The 21919-nt window shown below is 44.7% G+C and overlaps 2 protein-coding genes across 5 annotated transcripts in view; both read left to right on the forward strand.

The window, feature by feature from the left end:
• march5l (membrane-associated ring finger (C3HC4) 5, like) overlaps positions 1–8093 on the forward strand; it is a 15588-nt gene extending 7495 nt beyond the window's left edge. For 2 of the 4 annotated variants that reach the window (XM_039780275.1, XM_039780276.1), the window contains exons 6-7: positions 1980–2146; positions 6674–8093. In XM_039780275.1, the coding sequence (XP_039636209.1) occupies positions 1980–2146; positions 6674–6847 (341 nt within the window). In that variant the 3' untranslated portion in view covers positions 6848–8093. The remainder of the gene's footprint in view (positions 1–1979; positions 2147–6673) is intronic. The other 2 variants (XM_039780277.1, XM_039780278.1) reach the window with 2 other exon arrangements.
• A 3919-nt stretch (positions 8094–12012) lies between these two features.
• kctd9b (potassium channel tetramerization domain containing 9b) lies at positions 12013–21748 on the forward strand. The gene is made up of 12 exons (XM_039780268.1): positions 12013–12147; positions 12549–12670; positions 13411–13454; positions 15664–15757; positions 16828–16886; positions 16991–17119; positions 18207–18274; positions 18370–18465; positions 19416–19565; positions 20371–20476; positions 20559–20692; positions 21474–21748. The coding sequence occupies exons 1-12, from the start codon at positions 12100–12102 to the stop codon at positions 21588–21590; spliced, it is 1167 nt and encodes a 388-aa protein (XP_039636202.1). The 5' UTR covers positions 12013–12099; the 3' UTR covers positions 21591–21748.
• The last annotated feature ends 171 nt before the right edge of the window (positions 21749–21919 follow it).

The raw sequence follows: 21919 nt of genomic DNA on the forward strand, positions 1-21919 counted from the left end.
ACACACACACACACACACACACACACACACACGCGCACGCATGCACACACACACGCATGCACACACACACACACGCATGCACATACGCATGCACACACACTCTACACACGCACGTACACACACTCTCCCCACGAACACACATACACATACTCCTCCCCCACCCCCATATGTACACACACACACTTCCAAGTTTACATACACACACATACTTCCCCACACACACACACACACTCTCCCCAACGTAACACACATACACATACTCCTCCCCCACCCCCATATGTACACACATACTCACACACGCACACACATACGCATGCACACGCACGTACACACACTCTCCACGAATACACACACACATACTTACCCCCACACACACACACCACACACACACTCCCCACAAACACACAGTCATGCACACACACACACTCCCCACAAATATACACACACATACCCCTCCCCCACATACACACACACACACACACACACATACATACACACACACACACACACATAACATACACATATGTACACACACACTCGCACATGCACACGCACACACATACGCATGCACACGCACGTACACACACACTCTCCACGAATACACACACACACACTCTCCCCACGAACACACATACACATACTCCTCCCCCACCCCCCATATGTACACACATACTCACACACGCACACACATACGCATGCACACGCACGTACACACACTCTCCACGAATACACACACACATACTTACCCCACACACACACACACACACACGTACACACACACACACACATGCCTGTACAAACACACACACCACACACACACTCCCCACAAACACACAGTCATGCACACACACACACCCCCACAAATATACACACACACACACACACATACTCTCCCCCTCTCCCCCCCCACATACACACACACACACATGCCTGTACTAACACACGCACACCACACCTGACACACAGACACGGTACACACATGCACACTCCCCACGAACACACACACACACACGCTCACACACACGCACGCATGCACACACACTCTACACACGCACGTACACACACTCTCCACGAACACACATACACATACTCCTCCCCCACCCCCCCATATGTACACACACACTCGCACATGCACACACATACGCATGCACACGCACGTACACACACACTCTCCACAAATACACACACACATTAACTCCTCCCCACACACACACACACACACACACACACACACACACACACACACACACACACACACACACATATGTACACACACACACATGCCTGTACAAACACACACACACACACACGCTCACACGCACGCATGCATGCACATACGCATGCACACACACTCTACATACGCATGCACATACACTCTACACACGCACGTACACACGCTCCCCACGAACACACATACACCCCCCATATGTACACACACACACACACACACTCTCCCCACGAACACACATACACATACTCCTCCCCCACCCACCCCATATGTACACACACACTCGAACATGCACGCACACACATACGCATGCACACGCACGTACACACACACTCTCCACGAATACACACACACACACACACACACACATATGTACACACACACACATATGTACACACACACACATGCCTGTACAAACACACTCTCCACGAATACACACACAGACACACACATATGTACACACACACACACATGCCTGTACAAACACACACACCACACACACACTCTCCACGAATACACACACACACACACACACACACATATGTACACACACACACCCCTGTACTAACACACGCACACCACACCTGACACACAGACACGGTAAACACACACACTCCCCACGAACACACACACACACACACACACACACACACTCACACCAACCCACAGGTTTAAGCCTATGTAGGGTACTGAGAAAGCCCTGCTCGGAGCCTCCTTGAAGCATGAATCTGGACGGTGTGTTGTGTGTCAGGTGGCCGGCGCTACGTTCCCCGGGTCCCTGGTGACGGGTTCGGCGCCGGAGATCACCTCTCCGTGTCCAGGACTCTGTGTGGAGCGCTGGTCTTCCCCTCCATCGCCAGTCTGGTGGGACGCCTGCTGTTCAGACGCATGCCCTCTAATCTGCAGCGCACTGTGCTGGTGAATATACCCCCCCCCCCCCTCGTCTATTGTATATTTAAGAATTCATGTACAGTCTTTTTTTTTTATTTTTTAAGGCTGCAAAGATGAATCAACTAGTCGTCAACTATTAAATGAATCACTAGCATGAAGCTAACGTTGACATTGTGTGACATTGCAGACCGATCTCATGAAGTGGCGTATGTACGACACGCCAATTCGTATGCCATTTTGGCGAGTTATTTTGTTTATTTATTTGATAGGGACGATGCTCATTGATCAACAGACAAGTTACTTGGCTGCAAACAAGCCAGAGTTAGCTACAAGTGCTAGTTTCCATCTGTTGTCCCTAGCCAGGTCTTAACAGGCACCCGAAAATACAAAAGTCAATGCAAATAAACTATAAATTTAGTAAACACAGTAGCAATGTGATAAATGCAGCAATAATTTTAAGACAATATGAATATACCCTCAAACAGACAATATATTGCTCACCTCATCTAATCCTCAACTTAATTACAGTATAAAGTACAGTATAAAAGTACAGTATAAATAAATCAAGACGCATAATCGGTTTTTAGCGTGTTTATCAACGCAAATCGCCCGCCATTGACCTACATTACGAGTGTATTTCTGCCGTAGCGAGTAGTATAAAGCAGTGGTTCCCAACCTTTTTTTCCTTGGCGCCCCCCCTACTCATGTCTAAGAAAAGCTGAGCGCCCCCCCTACTCATGTCTAAGAAAAGCTGAGCGCCCCCCCTACTCATGTCTAAGAAAAGCTGAGCGGCCCCCCTACTAAGTAGCCTGCCTACAATTTTAAGCGAGAACAAAAATCTATAGTTTTCACACAGACTTTTGTATACATTATATATTCTAGTGTATTATCATAATTTGTTTAACGTGCAAATATATATATATATTTTTTTTACCTCAACCTCAAACCAGATAAAGACTTGCGCCCCCCCCTGTGATCTTTGCCGCCCCCCTAAGGGGTCCCCGGACCCCAGGTTGGGAACCACTGGTATAAAGGGACGTAGGTCCGCGTAAGGAGGTTGGTCGTTTTCAACTGTGTTTTTTTTTTATTATTTATTTTTTTAAGCCTTCCCCCCGATGTTTCTTTCCTAAACCCAACCGTTTATTGTTTTCCTAAGCATGTTTTTGTCGTTTTTTCCTGTGTTTTTGTGGCTTATTTTGTGTTTCCCTGTGTTCTTTTCCTAAACCAAACCACTCTCAATGTAGGTCAATGGCGGGCAATTTTTTTTTTTTACATGCGTGACGTAGGGCTGGGAAAAAAATCTATTTGCTTTAAAAATCGAGTTGGTAGGTCAAATCGATTCATATTTTCAAAAAAACGATTTTTAAAAAAAAATTTTCTCCCCCTCTTCAGTAGTAGTCAGGAAATTACCCTCTGCATAGCTACGGATATGCTGCCAGTTTACTCTGTTGAGAAGAGAGGGTTTAACAACATGCTGAAAGTTTTGGACGCTCGATATACAGTACCTAGTAGGGCTGCCACCTCTTAGCCGATTAGTCGACTAATCGGCCGTTTTGGTCTTAGTCGACTTAGATTTCTTTAGTTGATAAGTCATTTTTTATGCTTATTCGTGCTTAATTACTAGGGGTGGTACGGTTCATGAAAAAACACCCGAACCGCTCGGTTCGCTAGTCTCGGTTCGGAGCATGTGTGTACCGCACGGTTCGTCAGTACACTGTTAATGGTCACTAACCTCTTACTGCCGTAGTGCCCACTTTATACACCTATGTTAAAACACTTACTGGAAATGACGAGCGGGATGGGCGTGACAAACGCAACCCATGGCAGCTGATTGGACGATTGCGTTACATGGGTCTGGCTGGTCCCTAATTTCAAAGCCAGACTGTCATGCGGGCTCGTTCCAGAATACGATCTCATATTGTACTAAAATAGTTCACCGAAACGTGTTTCTGAAAACATTTTAAGCGAGAAATAGGCCGTGCAGTTGCTGAATCTGTCTTCATTTCAAATCGACAAAGGTCAGTTTAAAAGATTTTCATCAGATTTTGAGAGACACCGAGCCGACCACTCCTCAAGTGGAGTGGGGTGCCGCTGCAGGTCATGTGACCTGTAGAAATGTCCAGTGGGAGAGAGGCTGCCCAGAGCTGGAGGATGCGCCAGCGTCGTTTATAGTCTGGTGTGTGGGAACATTTTGGATTTAATGGTACCTATGATGAAATAAAACAATATAGAACTGCCACTGTGTGCACGTTTTGTGCAACATGCATTCAATATGCTAATTTTAGCTATATGCTGAAGTATATTCTGGAGTGTTAAAGATTAAAAGAAAAAATAACAAGAACCGTACTGAACCGAAAACCGTGACCCTAAAACCGTCATACAAACCGAACCGTGGGTTTTGTGAACCGTACCACCCCTATTAATTACTCATTTCCAAGAAACTTATCGGCACATTTATGGTGAACACAAGATTTAAAGTGGTGCTTTTGCAGGATTAATTGTGGAGAAACTCAGTTTTACAGATGGTTAATTAACTACATTTATATTGTGCTTTTCTAGTCTTAACCACCTCTCTAAGCGCACAGCTCTGTCAATTAAATCAACTAATCGATTAGTCGACAAAATCGTATAAGTGTTAGGCTAGTCGACTAAGAATTTCTTTAGTCGAGGACAGCCCTAGTACCTAGTACCTGACGTTGCTCTTCCTCAGCTGTATAACAACACTCGGCAAAAGATAATAAGCAAGTTGAAGGGAATGGACTTTTACGCTGCCACTACTGACCTGTGGTCGAGCCGAACCGTGCAGCCTTACATGTCTTACGGTTCGCGAGAACAACGTCACGCTAGAACTGGGCGATTATTTTTTAATTTTTTTATAAAAAACTCTATATACGATTCAATTCTTCCCCCCACTTCCATTTAAAACAAAATAACTGCGAACTGTAAATATATTTTAAAAATATATATTTAATTGTATTTAATTAAAGTGCATCAACATAAACAAAATTGCAAAGGCAAACCCTTTCTCTGACTGAAAAGTCACTTTGGGGTCTCTGGTGCTTCCACATGCATACAAACTTTGAAGAAAACCCATCCATGGAGTATCAGAAACCGTATCTCACTCAGAACACCATGGATGTTTTTTTTTTTCAAAGTTTGTATGCATGTGGAAGCACCAGAGACCCAAAATTACACCCCAAATCCCAGAAATATGGGCACTTTAATATGAAAAACATTTTTGGTACTTCACACGTGGTGTTTTTCATCGGTTCTAGAAATCCCTTATTTTGGCGGTTCATTATGCAGTATAAATAATTTGGATGTTTAACAATCTTTGTTGCACACTGCACAGTGACTTTTCACTTAGAGAAAGGGTTTGCCTTTGCAATTTTGTTTATGTTGATGCACTTTAATTAAATACAATAAATATATATTTTATAAAGTACGCTCACAAGGCCCGTGTGGCGGCTCGTTCTTGTGGGGCGGGGCGCCGGGCGGGGGAAGGCTGCGGGGAGGGGGGGGCTGGGGGGGCGGGGGGGGGGGTGGCGGGTTGGTGGGTGGCGGGTGGTGGGGTGGGGGGGGGGGGGGGGGGGGGGGAGGGTCGGTGGGGGGGGCGGGGGGGGGGGGGGCGCGGGGGCGGGGGGGGGGGGGGGGGTGCGCCCGGGCGCTTGCGCGGCGGCGGGCGGGGCGTGGTGGCGCGCGCGCGCGGGGAGTACGCTCCTTGGAGGGCGCGCTGTAGTAGTTGTTTTTTTTGTGTTGGGGGGGGTGTGGTGGTGGGGAGGTGGGGGTGGGTGGGTGGGGGGGGGTTGGGTGTGTTGTAGGCACGTTCTCGCCGATATGCCCGCCTCGATAGTATTACCGCACGTTCTCTCATAGACGCGTGCTCTCGGCAGTACTACGTTTCTCGCGGGTGGCCCGTCTCATGGTAAGCCACGTTCTCGCTGATTAGTATCGCCGAAGCGTTCTCCCGCATAGTACGGCTGCTTTTTTTTATTTTTGCTTTCTCGATGGTACGCCACGTTCTCTCGATAGTAACGCCACGCTCTTCCTCGATGGTAATCACGCTCTCTCGATGGTACCGCGCTTCTTCGTCATGGTACGCTTTCGCCGCATAGTATCGCCGCGTTCTCGCGATAGTACGCCGCGTTCTCTCGCGATAGTATGGCTATTTTGGAGATTCTGGTAAACGTGTGTGTGTTGTAGCAGTGCTTTGCTATTGAGAACGAGGTAGCATACTAGCGTTATCATGCTAACGCTAACGCTACGAGGTTAGCCAGCTCGTCTCGCCTAGTGACGTAGAAAGCCGTGCAGATGTTGACCAGCTCACCAGGAGACTGAAGGCAGGACACATTCAGAAACCAGATCTCACTCAGAACACCATGGATGTTTTTTTTTCTAAGTTTGTATGCATGTGGAAGCACCAGAGACACAAAATTACACCCCAAATCCCAGCAATATGGGCACTTTGATATGAAAAACATTTTTGGTACTTCACACGTGGTGTTTTTCATCGGTTCTAGAAGTCCCTTATTTTGGCCTCCTCTTTCTCCACAGGGCGGCATCGCGTTTGTGTTGATTAAGGGAGCGCTGAAGGTGTATTTCAAACAGCAGCAGTGCGTCATGCAGAGCAGCCGGAACATCCTCAACTACCCCGAGAGGAACGGAGACGGACAGAACGACGGTGGAGAGGACGACACGGAGGACACAGAGGACAGTGGAAACGAATAGTTTCACTAACGTGGAGAGAGAGAGAGAGAACTGTGAGGGCAGACATGGTGGTTCAAAAGCAAAATGTATTTAACTATAAAACACAAAGGTGAGTGCTTGTGTAGAGGAGGAGGGGAGTTTGGGTCAGAAGATATGAGAAACTAAAGAGAAAATTCAGTATGTTTCACTAACGTGGAGAGAGAGAGAGAGAGAACTGTGAGGGCAGACATGGTGGTTCAAAAGCAAAATGTATTTAACTATAAAACACAAAGGTGAGTGCTTGTGTAGAGGAGGAGGGGAGTTTGGGTCAGAAGATATGAGAAACTAAAGAGAAAATTCAGTATGTTTTTTCAACCTGGACCCTAATTTCCCATGCATTGGGGTCTTGATGTCTAATGTGTCTCTAGACGTTAAATAAGCCGGCTTTCACTACTGAACTTTTTGTTAAATTCACACAGATACAGAAACGTTAGGATGCTGTTAAAACTAGAAGGGCACATAAGACATAACCTGGCTCACAATGTAAATGCAGTTGGAGTTCACCTGGCCGGGAACTCATTTTCCCAATTATCCCGACACCACATGAAAGCAGCACATACACCCTATCTTGTAATGAATCTGTGTATCTGCCGCCGTAATTCAGATCCACACACACACACACACACACACACACACACACACACACACACACACACACACACACACACACATCCCCACACACATACGCACACACACTCCCCCACACATATACACACACGCACACACTCCCCACACACATACGCACACACACTCCCCACACACATATACACACGCACACACTCCCCACACACATACGCACACACACTCCCCACACACATACACACACGCTGCCTAATGTATCTCCCGTTTTGATTACATTTATGATTTAATTTGATATCAATCAGGTTAGGGGAATTACCAGTTCATCTTGGATATAACAGAGATTCTCAGAGAACTTCTGCTGTAAATTGTACCAACAAGAAGCAAACCCTCAGATATTTAAATAATGCAGCGGGTTAATGTTTACATTAACAACTGACCGCTGAAAAGTTTGATTAAAGGACTTTTTACTTCTGCATCCATGGTGAAAAGGCAGATATTAAAAGATCCATTTCCGGATAAATTAATGGATATCAGTTCACTCTAACAATGATCATTTTAACCCAGCCAGCCTCTGTAAATGCATATTCTGCACCTGGTGTTTTGAGTGCATGTCTGATGCAGTCTGATATAAATTCTTTCTCACGTATTAAGCCTTAACTCTGTATATTACTGTCTCCCTTGTATGTGCCTTATTTGAAGCACTTTGTCAGAACATAACGTCTGCGAAACACTGGACTGTAACCTAAAGGTAACGCAGACATTATTTGCTGGCCTACATTATACTTTACTACTCGAAAGATTGCCTAACTTTTTAAAGATGTTTCAGAACTTGGTTGAGCTGTAAACGTACGGGCTTTCAGCTGAGTCTTTATCTTGTTTGTAAAAAGGGTGGTGCTGCTTGCAAACTCAATCAGTCGATCGGGTTGTACTGTGAACTTTGATCCATGTTATCTGATGCAACTGAAGTAACTTGTAATGCTCACACACACACAGTTCACAGGGTCACAGTATGCAACGTGTAGGGCTGGGTACCGAATTCAATACTTTTTAACACACCGACCGAATTGCCTCTAAAGTATCGAGTTTGTTAGTGGTGTTTATACGTGGTATTAGCCTGGGGAAACCCTGACGAACTTCCGGCAAATTTGAGATTTGCTCTTCAAGTCACACTGGCCAAGAGCCCATTCAAGCCCATTCCCAGTTTTTCCAAATCGAGGCACCAATCACAACCGTTGGGCGGGCTCTACACCAATCCCAACAGTTGGGGCGGGCTCAACACCAATCCCAACCGTTGGCGGGGTTCTACACCAATCCCAACCGTTGGGGAGGGCTTTACACCAATCCCAACCGTTGGGGCGGGCTTTACACCAATCCCAACCGTTGGGGAGGGCTTTACACCAATCCCAACCGTTGGGGCGGGCTTTACACCAATCCCAACCGTTGGGGAGGGCTTTACACCAATCCCAACCGTTGAGGCGGGCTTTACACAATTACGATAGCAGAGCGATGGCGAGCAGCTTCTTGTTTACATTCAACATGACGGCCACTGCAGCAACCTGTTGATGCCGCTGTCGCTGCTACGTCACCCAGATCGTTCGTCTGATTGGTTGAAGGACTATCCAATTGCGCCCAGAGGCATTTGAGCGGCGTCCGTTGGAGATGGGCTGTGAATGAAGCTTCCCCAGACCCACTCTCACTTATAACTGAGAAGGGTCTGGGGTCAACCAGGCTACTCTAAAGTATGAGCGTTCGAAAAATGCCTCGTCATTCAATACCCAATTTCAAAACCTAAGGAGTAAATCTCATCAGCGTCAGTGAGCTAATGAGCACGCAGCATGCGTCTACCAAGATCTAATAATGTCTGTGATTGGCTGTCTGACGTTACACTGCGTGGAGACACGCAGGAGAAACTCTACGTTACGCACAGAGACGTAGTCGGAGCTGAAACATAAATACAAAGATTTGTGCCGTAATGTTGAAATTTATTTTTGTTTTTATAAAATTGGTATCGAAAAAAAATATTGTTTAAGAACCGGTATGGAAGTATTGGTATTGGACCTTTTTGAACGATACCCAGCTCTAGCAATGTGACCTCTTGTTTGTCTTAAAGGAACACACCGACTAATTAGGAATTTAGCTTATTCACTGTAACCCCCAGAGTTAGACAAGTCCATACATACCCTTCTCATCTCTGTGCATGCTGTAAGGCTGTCTGACGGCTCCAGCATTAGCTTAGCCTAGCACAGATCCTGCAAGTAACTGGTTCCAACTAGCTTACTGCTCCGAATTGTGACAAAAATGACAAAATAACGCCTGTTTACATGTTGTGATTTGTAGAGTCACAGCGTGTACAAAAAACAACGTAACATGAGACACAGCCATCTTCTAACCGTAAACAAACTGGGAACTATATTCTCAGACAGGCTTGCTGCGAGCATATCACTCCGCCCAAGTACTATATTCTTCCGCCTGAGAATACAGTTCCCGGTTTGTTTACAGTTAGAAGACGGCTGTGTCTCATGTTACGTTGTTTTTTGTACACGCTGTGACTCTAAAAATCACAACCTGTAAATAGGAACATGTTGGCGTTATTTTGTCACTTATTGGGAGCAGTAGGATTACTGGAACCAGTCACCTGCCTGTTCTGTGATGGGCTGATGCCGCTGGAGCCGTCAGACAGCGTTACAGCACGCACGGAGATGAGAAGGGTATGTATGGACTTGTCTAACTCTGGGGGTTACGGTGAATAAGCTAAAGTCCCGATAAGTCGGCGTGTTCCTTGTAAGTTCCACAGTTTGGGCCCATAACAACAGAAAGCACTTTCACCGGTACACATAAGGAACGTTGACTGTAACAGGAAAGCAGTGGAGGACCTCAATGATCTGTCTGGGACATTGCATGAAAAAAAATCACTGATGTCCGGAAACAGGTTTATAAACAAGTAAAATAACTTTATATCACTACTGAAGTACAGTACCCTTTAATGCTCACGCACAGTTCACAGGGCCGGGCACCGAGAACCGCTTCCAACACGGAATTGATTCCAAAATTACAATTGCAGTGTCGGTGTGTTTCCAAATGTCTCCGGTTTAGGGGCTCGGAAACGCCAGAGCAGGAGGAATGAGAGGGGGAAACGCAGCAGAAGATATTCCTTTTTTTTTAAACCAAAAGGTAGCGATGTGAACGTAGCCTGAGCATGTGACCCATTTCAAAGAATGGGAGTCGAGAATTGATAAGAACCGGAATCGAAAGGAAGAATGTGAATCAGGATTGTTGAAATCAAAACGATGCCCAGCCCTACAGTTGATGAGATGTCATATCTTCTTTTAATATTCCGACCTGCTGAATCACCGTCTCTTGCAGACTTGAAGAGACTCATAAAATGCTCCCAACAGCTCCCAGAACTAACCGGAGACTGAAAAAACTAAGCCAAGCATTTCAGAGTCGTGCTGTACTTGAGTCGGGTTGCGGTTATTGGTCGATTGTTTGTTTGTGTTTTTGCACTTCCTCTTGTGACATTTGTGGCAAAAATAAGAAGTTTAAGATGTATTATTATTATTATGGGTTTGAAAATAAAGATAAATAAATATGCCATGCTCAAATTGATTTTCTGATTGTTGGGGTTGAAAACAAAACATGAGTTCCTGGGACACGTTACCGGTAGAGCTGCACAATATAATATCGTGATGAAACACAATTTTGACACCAGGAGGGTTAATGAACGCTTGGCTCTGTTTGGTCGGGGCTGAACGTGCACCTCGCTCATCATAAAACTGAGAAATCCTTTTCATAAAGAATTTGTATTCTTTGAAAATAATGTCCCCTGCTTTTGCCGAATGAACATGCTCTGGGACTTTAATTGCACAATTTCCTTTTGAGTTATTATGTGTATGTTAAAAGGAGCTCTTATTTTATGCCTTGGGGGAATAATTTGTTTAATAAAGCTCTTTGTAAAACAAGTGCCAATTTCAATTACTCCTTACAACTACAAATTAAAAGAATAATGTAAAATAATATACCTCATTTACTGTCAAAACAAATATATATATATTCTTCAGGACCCAGAGCCAGACCAGATTTCAGTACCCTTTTTTCAACTTTTGAACTCAAATTTCAGTTTCCACTAATTATACAGTGAAATATGCAGTTAAAAGTAATAGCAGACGTTATGTATCAATGTTGGAAGAAGTACTCCGATATTTTACTGGAGTACAAGTAGCAATACCATAGATTAGAAATACTCTGTTACAAGAAAAAAAAGTCCTGAATTCAACATTCAACTGAAGTAAAAGTAAGCAAAATATACTTAAACTACAATATTTCCCTCTGAGATGTAGTAAAGTAGAAGTATAAAGTAGCATTAAATGGAAGTAAAGTAGAAGTACCTCAGAAATTATATTTATGTACAGTACTTGAGTAAATGTACACAGTGTAAACAAATAAAAAGTATTGTTAGTGATTTGCGGGCATATTGGAAATCCCGCCCACTCGGTTCACTGATTCGCTGTTGCTTTTTGATCTAAGTAGCTGATTGGCCTATTCCGTTTCACTGGGCGTTTGGAGCGGAGAGGAAAACAGGAAACACACTGTTGCTAAAAGAATGTATTTTCATGGATAACGAGACCATTTAGTTGGTTTCATTTCATTTTGCCATGAGGAGAGTCACGCTGTTTGTCAACGGAACCTCTTCAAATGGGAAGGTAAGCTGTGGGAGATGAAACCGTTATAATAGTTAGGTCTGGTCTCGCACACTAAATTCTTTATCAAAGCTGTCAGTTCAAATGCGAATGTAAATTAAGTTGTAATATTTTCAGTTAATGTAATGGCCTCAAACTAAAGTAACTTCTTACCTTGTTAACGGCATATCGTTTTAACTATTTATTCGTTTTTACGAGATTCGACAACCGGAAGCCATCGCCAGTGAATTAGCCGTTAGCATTGATGTTCGTGCTAACGATAAACAACAACGGCTAACGTAAGTTTAGCTTTGACGTTACGCTTTACGTTCCCTCACGTCCGCTAGCTAGCGTTACAAGGCTTGTTTGATTTACTGGAACCGTTAACGTCAGTTGGTATGTGTTGTCGGTGTTGTTTGACACAGGTGGTGGCCGTGTACGGCTCTCTGGAGGATTTACTGTCTGCGGCCAGCTCTAAACTCGGAATAAAAGCCTCTAGCGTCTATAACGGGAACGGCGGCCTCATAGACGACGTCACGTTGATCAGGTGAGCTATGATCCCACAGCCCTAGCTATGATCCCACAGCCCTAGCTATGTTCCCACAGCCCTAGCTATGTTTCCACAGCCCTAGCTATGATCCCACAGCCCTAGCTATGTTCCCACAGCCCTAGCTATGTTCCCACAGCCCTAGCTATGATCCCACAGCCCTAGCTATGATCCCACAGCCCTAGCTATGTTCCCACAGCCCTAGCTATGTTCCCACAGCCCTAGCTATGTTCCCACAGCCCTAGCTATGATCCCACAGCCCTAGCTATGTTCCCACAGCCCTAGCTATGTTCCCACAGCCCTAGCTATGTTCCCACCCTAGCTATGTTCCCACAGCCCTAGCTATGTTCCCACAGCCCAATGTTCCCACAGACCTAGCTATGACCCCACAGCCCTAGCTATGACCCCACAGCCCTAGCTATGATCCCACAGCCTTTGCTATGTTCCCACAGCCCTATGTTCCCACAGCCCTATGTTCCCACAGCCCTAGCTATGTTCCCACAGCCCTAGCTATGTTCCCACAGCCCTAGCTATGTTCCCACAGCCCTAGCTATGATCCCACAGCCCTAGCTATGTTCCCACAGCCCTAACTATGTTTCCACAGCCCTAGCTATGATCCCACAGCCCTAACTATGTTCCCACAGCCCTAGCTATGTTCCCACAGCGGCTTTCCGTAGACCGGCTTTGGTTCCCCTGGGTGGTATGTAAGAAATGCTGACTGTGTGCGTCTGTTTCTGCAGAGATGACGACGTGCTCTACGTATCGGAGGGAGATTCATTCGAAGGTAAGTTTGATGCAGCGGTGAAAGAAGTCTTCCCGAGGTAGAAGTATTAAAGGTGCACTGTGAGTTCCTGCGTGGTCACTTCTGTTGACGTTCCAAGTCACCACGCACACGCCGTGACTATTTGTACCCGCGCTGGTGGTCGCGCCACTAGCTGCGGTCTTCTCCTGAACAGAGGAGGCGCTAATGAGCAAAGGCTACCGACGTTGCTCTTTCCACGGACTAGAACAGGGGGTGTCAAACTCATTTTCCCAGAGGGCCACACTGGGAAAAGAGAATCCCACCAAGGGCCAAACATGGAATGAATGAATGAATGAATGAAAGTTTATTCGGTTACTGAACATAGAGCATAATATATGTACAACAAATTCATTAGAAACAAGGGTGGTAACTGAAAAGGTATAGGCTGAAGTATGTGTGTGTATATATATATATATATATATACATACATACCTGCAGACATATGCACTTAATCACAAACAGTTTGTCTTAGCCCACCATATATTTAACAAAAATTGATGTTTTAAACTGTTTTTTGAAATAATGAATGGAATTGCTCCTCTTAAGCTCATCGGTGAGACCGTTCCACAAGTTGACCCCATTTACCGAAATCGTATTCATTTTAAAATTTGTTCTAACCATTTGTTTTTTCAACATATTCTCTCCTCTTAGGTTGTATTTTTGTTCCCGTTTTTCAAACAAACATAATATGTTTTCAGGCAAAATTTTCATATGGACTTTAAACATAAAGACCGCAGTATTCAGACTGACAAGATCTGAAAGTTTTATTGCTTTAAATTTGCAAAATATTGAGTTTGTCAGTTCATTATACGGTCAATGATTGGCTATCCTTATGGCTTTTTTTTGTAAAATAAAAATAGGTTTTATATTTGTGGTGTAGGCTTGCCCCCATATTTCAACACAATAAGAAAAGTATGGAACAATAAGAGAACAATACAGAATATACAGAGATGGCTTGTTTAAAAAATACTTGGTTTTATGTAATATAGCTATTGTTTTGGACATTTTTGATTGACCATGAGCGATGTGGGGTTTCCAGGAGAGTTTATTGATGTGCTTTTGTTACTGCATGTCACTTTTTTTTTAAAACATTTTGGTAGCTTTTTTTCCTAATTTTTGTTGTTTTTGTGGCTTTCTCAGACTTTTGTCACCCTGTTGTAAATTTGTTGCTTTTTCCAACGTTTTTGTACGCTTTTTGTCGCATTGTTGACATGAAGAGTTCCTTAGCCATCGTAGAATTTAACAAATCAAGCAAAACAATCATACTTTTTTTTATTTTTTTTTTTTTTAAACAACAACAACCAGTTTCTCAGCCTGAATATGAAAACTGTCTCTCTGCTTCTGGGGGAATCTCTGAGTCTCAGAGTTGGCAAATCTGTCATATTTTCAAATACTTTGCATAATTGCATTTAAATTTTTTTTTGGAGGGCCAAAATTTATTGTGAACCCAAATTGATATACGGGCCAGATCTAAATCTGCAAGGGGCCGGATTTGGCCCGCGGGCCTCGAGTTTGACACATGTTGAACTAGAAGAAGATGTAAAAGGTAAACAACGGCAGAACTGGCAGCAGCATTGATGTCAATGCTCGGATCTGATTGGGTGAGCTACTTCGTCAGATCGAGCCGTGTTTTTGTCGTTTTTTTTGTCGTTTGTTTGTGTTACTAAAGCCTTTCCCTCTGTTCTTTTCCTAAACCCAACCTTTTTTTTTATTTTTTTAACATGCGTGTGACATTTTCAAAAAGTTTCTATGTCAGAAATTTGGGTTTCTTTCAACCAAATTGTAAAAAAAAAAAAAAAAAATCGTAAATAATCAGTTCACTACTTTTATTATTTACTTTTGGTGTTTTATTACATTGTAGAGCATTTTGAAAATTCGGAAAAAGTGACAAAAACGTTAAAAAAAAATAAATAAAAAAAAGCTTAAAAAATGACAAAAACGTAGAAAAAAGTTCAAAAGAAAATGTCAATAAGCACAGAAAACATCAACAAAACATCGGAAAAAGTGACAAAAGTGTCTTTTTAAAAAAAAAATATACCAAAATGTTTACATTTTTCATTTTTAATCCAGAAAAACCAAAAGTTGCACGGTCGACAGGAAGCCCGCTCGAGGGTTACCGGGAGAGAACGTTGGTTTCTCCGATTGAATCCCAGTTGACCTGCAGTACCTTTTTATACCCCTGTGTGTGCAGATCCTCAGGACGACCCCGCAGACCCCGAGAAGGATCAGACCCACACTGATTGGCTGACGCTCAACGTGGGCGGGCGCTGCTTCACGACCACGAGGTAAATACGAGCAGTCGGCACGGAGCCGGCGAGGCCTGTGAGTCTGCAGGTCTGCTCTTGTTGTCGTTCCTCCTAAGCGTTAAAGCTCCAGTGTGTGGGGAATCTCTCCCGTCTAGCGTTGAGATCATATATCAACAATCGGCTCTCTCTCTCGCCACGCAGTTCAAAGTAGGTATCACAGCTACGGTAGCCTCCACGCTTCAAAAAGCCGCTCTCTTTGCTCTTTTCAATCTCATTTTTCTTTTTCTGGGCCAAGAAGAAGAAGACTAGCCTGACAAGCCAGATCCACATTAAGATGTTGAGGTCTGGGAACTCCCCATTGGTCAGGGCTCAATCCGAGGGGCGGGATAAACGGTTGTCTTTTAAATTCCCCTCTGCACGCGATAGGATAGCGCTCCAACCAATCAGAGCAACGAAGAAGGTAGCGGAGCTAGTTGATAGATTAAACTTTTGCCGTGACCGGTCGGAAAAACTCCGAACGCATCTTTCCTTTTTTTAAGAATGACTTCACTGCCGTTCTTTGTTCTTTTCTCAAAGAAAAGCTGAACTCCAAGTCTTCCAGAAGACCGCTGTTCACCAGCAGCAGCAGCAGCCATAAGCCCCGCCCACCCACTCTATACACGATGTGATTGGTCTGACTAGAGTTTGGTTTTTCCAGCTCGCAAGCCAACGGAGAGTGCCTAGACTGACCCTGGCTGCAAAATAAATTTGCTGCCACTAGGGTGCGTCTAGATTTCTAGGCTAGAAGAAGACTCCTGTTCCTGAAATTTGGATTTTGAATACGTGTGGTCCTCCATGTTCCAATATGGAGCGTCTACCCCAGTTCATGCTAACGCAAATGTTAAATTTCAAGCCAATAGGAATACTTGGAATTCATGGTGGAGGTAAACATTCATAAAAAGGGCAACACAGATTTTTGACAATGAACAACTAAAGGGATAACACTGTGTGTGTGTGTGTGTGTGTGTGTGTGTGTGTGTGTGTGTGTGTGTGTGTGTGTGTGTGTTTTTTTTTTTTTTTTTTTGTGTGTGTGTGTGTGTGTGTGTGTGTGTGTGTGTGTGTGTCCTCAGGAGCACGCTGGTCAGTAAAGAGCCGGAGAGCATGCTGGCCCACATGTTTAGAGAGAAAGGTGACGTCACTGTTTTTTCTCCTGAAGAGGTAGGATTGCTCCCTTCATCCTTTAAGTCCATATCAGATGATGTCATCGGCTCTTTCTCCGTGTGTCCGGTCCAGATGTTTGGGGGAACAAGCAGGACTCTCAGGGGGCGTACCTGATCGACCGCAGTCCAGACTACTTTGAGCCCATCCTGAATTATCTGAGACACGGACAGCTCATCATCAACGACGGCATCAACCCTCTGGGTATAACACACACATATATACACACACAGACAGACACACACAGACACACACACACACACACACACACACACACATATATACACACACAGACAGACACACACACACACACACACACCCCCACACACACAACACAAACACAACGACGACACAAGCACACACACACAATACATATACACAGACAGACACACACACACACACACACACACACAAAGAAATATACACACACACGCCACACCCCCACACACACACACACAAATACACACACACACACACACACACACAAACACACACACACACACAAACACACACACACACAACACACAGACACACAGACACACACACACACACACACACACACCACAAAGAGACACACACACACATCCCCACACACACCACAAAGACATACACACACACACACACACCAATACATATACAGAGACAGACACACACACACACACAGACAAAGACATACACACAACACACACACACACAGCACACACACAAAGACACACACACACACACACACACACACACAAAGACACACACAGACACACACACACACACAGACAAAGACATACACACACACCCAGACGGACACACACACTCACACAAAGATATACACAGACACACACTCACTCACTCATACACACACACACACCTTTAAATATGCATACAACAAGTAGTACATTATCTTACTGCCGTGGAACTGACTGAAGTTGGAGAAACAGGCTCTCTTTTACTGTCTATGGAGCTAGCTGACATGAGCTACGATCTGAGCTACTGAGCATGTGCGAGTGCAATCAAAGATAGTACAGAAGAAGAAAAGAGGTCTCACTCTGTAGCTAAAACAGAGACCTGAACACAGGGTGAAAAGAGGAGCTGCAGCAGTGAGAGAGAGCTGTGCAGTACAACAAAAATATGGTGTTTCTTGAAAATTAAACCATGTAAACCTATTCTGGTACAACCTTAAAATACATTTATGAACCTGAAAATGAGCAGAATATGGGCGCTTTAAATTTGATTTGGTGAAACTCTTCTGGTAGATTACAGATTGTAGACTTTCTAATCTCGAGTCTCTCCGCTGCAGGTGTGCTGGAAGAGGCTCGCTTCTTTGGCATTGAACAGCTGGCGGAGCAGTTGGAGACCCTCATAAAGGTGCGCGAGCGTTTCGTAGATCACACATTCAGTTTAAGGATGAAGTGCATTTTTTTCCAGGGGGTTTGACCGCCACGCGTGTGTCTCTCGTTCAGACCTCTCAGCCCCCCGATGATCATTCTTCTCTGAGCCGCAAAGAGTTCATCAGATACCTGCTGGCCACGACGACCAAGTCAGAGCTCCGGTGTCAGGTAGACGCAAAAACAAGTCGCACCCAAGTCACAAATAGCGTCGTAGCGATACCGAAACCAGAGGAAGGGAAGGAAATGCCTCTGGTACTGCCTAAAATGCTGGTATCTGTACCAGCAAGTCCACAAGGAAATGCAGCGACTTGATACCATGTAATTTAGAAGAAGAAAGAGAAGAATTGTACTTTTAAAGTAGTTTGTATGTTTGCTTTTGCCGGTTTGACTGACTGTCAAACTAGAAAAAAGATAGGGACATTTAGAACAGATAAAAATGGGGTTTAATTTGCGATTACCAAGGACGATCATGCGATTAATCACGATTTAAAAATTTCAATCCATTGACAGCCCTAATATACAGTTTTTACCGCACTGGTACCGGATCGTTACTCTGTATTAGGGCTGCACAATATATCATTTTTTATCGTCATCGCAATATCAGCTGGCGCAATATACATATCGCGAAAGGTTGCGACATATCGCTATAGACACTACGTGATTTTTTTGTGTCAGTTGAAAGAAAATATCAGTAGAAAACTGCACTTTAAAGTGTATCTGTCGGTCTTATTTAGTGCCTATTTAGTGCTCAATGTTCAATTTGTTCAATAAAAGAATGTCAGAAATGATTATTTGTTTTAAATTCAACCAGCAATTTGTTGTATTTTAAAAGACTACTGAAAGCAACAGAAAGGCACAACTCAGTACACTCTAACAGCTGTTAATTTATCGCAAATTATATCGTTATCGGGATATTCAACAACATTATCGCATATTTTCCTCATATCGTGCAGCCCTACTCAGTATCGTCTGATAATTAAGTTCAGGTATCAGTTCAGGTTTTGGGGAAGGAAAATAAAATGGTATCAGAACATCTCTAGTCCCAAACGTCCATACAACCTTTGAACTCTTCGTTGTTGTTTGGGACCGTCTCACCCTCTCTCTTGTGTGTCTGTCAGGGTCTGAACTTTAACGGCGCCGATCTGTCTCGCCTGGATCTGCGCTACATCAACTTCAAGATGGCCAACCTGAGAGGAGCCAACCTGGCCCACGCTAACCTGAGCGGGGCCAACCTGGAGAGAGCAGACCTGTCCATGGCCTGCCTCGATGTGAGCAGCGGTTTGGCTTTCATTTAATACCCAGTCTGCAGTACATTTCCGGTATAAAGCTCGGCATCACCTTCCGCTCTCCGTGTTCTCAAAATCCCTTCGCTTCCAGAAACAACAACCTTAAAAAGAATATATCTGGTATTAAATAGTCTTGCATTGCCACAAGCACGTACATTCTGGGATAGGAGATAATACCCTCTGGAGCTAAGCTCCAGACGCAGTGACGGTGGATCTGCTAAATAGTCTCAGGAAGGAACTTGTTCTGGTGGAACATCTGCACCCCGCAAAAGATAACACCACATACAATATTACATGAAGTTAACTGTTGATACGACACAGTACCGTGAGATATTTAAATCAGCTGATACATGGTTAACCCTCATTGACTCTTACCAGTGTATCTCTGTGTGTACTTCCTCCACAGCAATCTCAACCAATCAGTCCCAAAACCTCCCAGTTAGAGAGGAAACGCCCTAAACATATTATTTGTTAATCTTTACAATCATTCCCCGAAAGAACCGAGCAGGCCTGTCTTGTTGCACCGTCCAAATATTCTTCAAAACATTTTCAGTGTAGCTCGCTAGCTCGGAGGTTGTTGCTTCCCGAAGAGAACTGAGTTTGAGAACGGTAACGCAAGGAGAGAGAGACATCACGTGCCAGATGACAAACTCCTCAACTTCAGCTCTGCATTATGAATCTCTAGTGTGTGTGTGTGTGTGTGTGTGTGTGTGTGTGTGTGTGTGTGTGTGTGTGTGTGTGTGTGTGTGTGTGTGTGTGTGTGTGTGTGGTTGTGTGTGTGTGTCAGGCAGCCAATCTGCAGGGTGTGAAGATGCTGTGTACTAACGCTGAAGGGGCGTCACTGAGAGGCTGCAACTTTGAAGATCCTGCAGGAGTCAAAGCCAACCTGGAGGGTAAAGCAGCCAATCACACACACTCCTCACACAACACACACCTGAGCAGGTGACGTTTGTACTGATGTGTGTGTGTGTGTAGGAGCCAACCTAAAGGGCGTGGACATGGAGGGGAGTCAGATGACGGGGATCAACCTGAGGGTCGCAACGCTGAAAAACGCCAAACTGAAGAACTGCAACCTTAGAGGAGCAACACTGGCCGGGACAGACCTGGAGGTGAGAAAACAGACACACACACACACACACACACACACACACACACACACACACACAAAGACACACATACAAAGACACGCACAGACACACAGACACACACACAGATACACACGCACACACAGATACACATACAAAGACACGCACACAGACACACACACACACACATACAAAGACACGCACAGACACACAGACACAGACACACACACAGATACACACGCACACACAGATACACATGCACACAGGCACCCACAGACACGCACTCGCACACACCCACAGACACGCACACACACAGATACACACGCACACACAGACATGCACGTGCACCCACAGACACGCACACACACACACACAGACAGACACACACACGCACACACACACACGCACACACAGACAGACAGACAGACATACACAGACACGCACGCACACACACAGACAGACATGCACAGACACACACATGCACACACATAGACAGACATGCACACACATAGACAGACATATACACACACACGCACACACACACACACACAGACACACGCGCACCCACAGACACGCACACAGACACACACACATACTCAAACCCGCTAATCACGCTAACACAAAAGTCCCTTCCGTGTAGACAACTATCCGTCCATTTGAATTGCGGAGGTGTGTGTGTGTGTGTGTGTGTGTGTGTGTGTGTGTGTGTGTGTGTGTGTGTGTGTGTGTGTGTGTGTGTGTGTGTGTGTGTGTGTGTGTGTGTGTGTGTGTGTGTGTGTGTGTGTGTGTGTGTGTTTTTCCCCAGAACTGTGACCTATCAGGATGTGATCTTCAGGAGGCGAACCTGCGAGGCTCCAACGTGAAGGGAGCCATCTTTGAGGAGATGCTGACTCCTCTGCACATGTCTCAGAGCGTGCGGTAAAAACACCAAGACGCAGCCACGCAGCCATACGGTGCTTTTAACCTTCAACATACGCTCCCAGCGGGGATGAAATCAGCCTCAGTGGAAGTGACCACTGGGACAAGACGTGTGGGTACGAAGCTGTCAATATCGCTCACCTCTCGCTCACAAAAAAAAAAGAAGAGAAAATATGATATATTTATCAGATGAATGGCGCCCGCCCTCCCTTCGTGCATCATCAACGTGATGCGAGGACTCTCAGAGTGACTGCAGGTCTCTCTGGTAAACTTACCGGGTTAAGATGAGTTCTTTTATGGTGAATGAAAGGCTCGATCCCACCAAGTATCTCA

This window comes from Perca fluviatilis, chromosome 17, assembly GCF_010015445.1.
Source record: "Perca fluviatilis chromosome 17, GENO_Pfluv_1.0, whole genome shotgun sequence".
Classification (NCBI taxonomy): Eukaryota; Metazoa; Chordata; class Actinopteri; order Perciformes; family Percidae; genus Perca; species Perca fluviatilis.

Bases quoted from the DNA above. Each gene is read 5' to 3' on its own strand.
- kctd9b (XM_039780268.1), top strand. From the start codon at position 12,100: ATGAGGAGAGTCACGCTGTTTGTCAACGGAACCTCTTCAAATGGGAAG. The intron at 18,275-18,369 runs GTGCGCGAGCGT...TCTCTCGTTCAG, and splicing joins AGTTGGAGACCCTCATAAAG to ACCTCTCAGCCCCCCGATGA. The intron at 20,693-21,473 runs GTGAGAAAACAG...GTTTTTCCCCAG, and splicing joins TGGCCGGGACAGACCTGGAG to AACTGTGACCTATCAGGATG.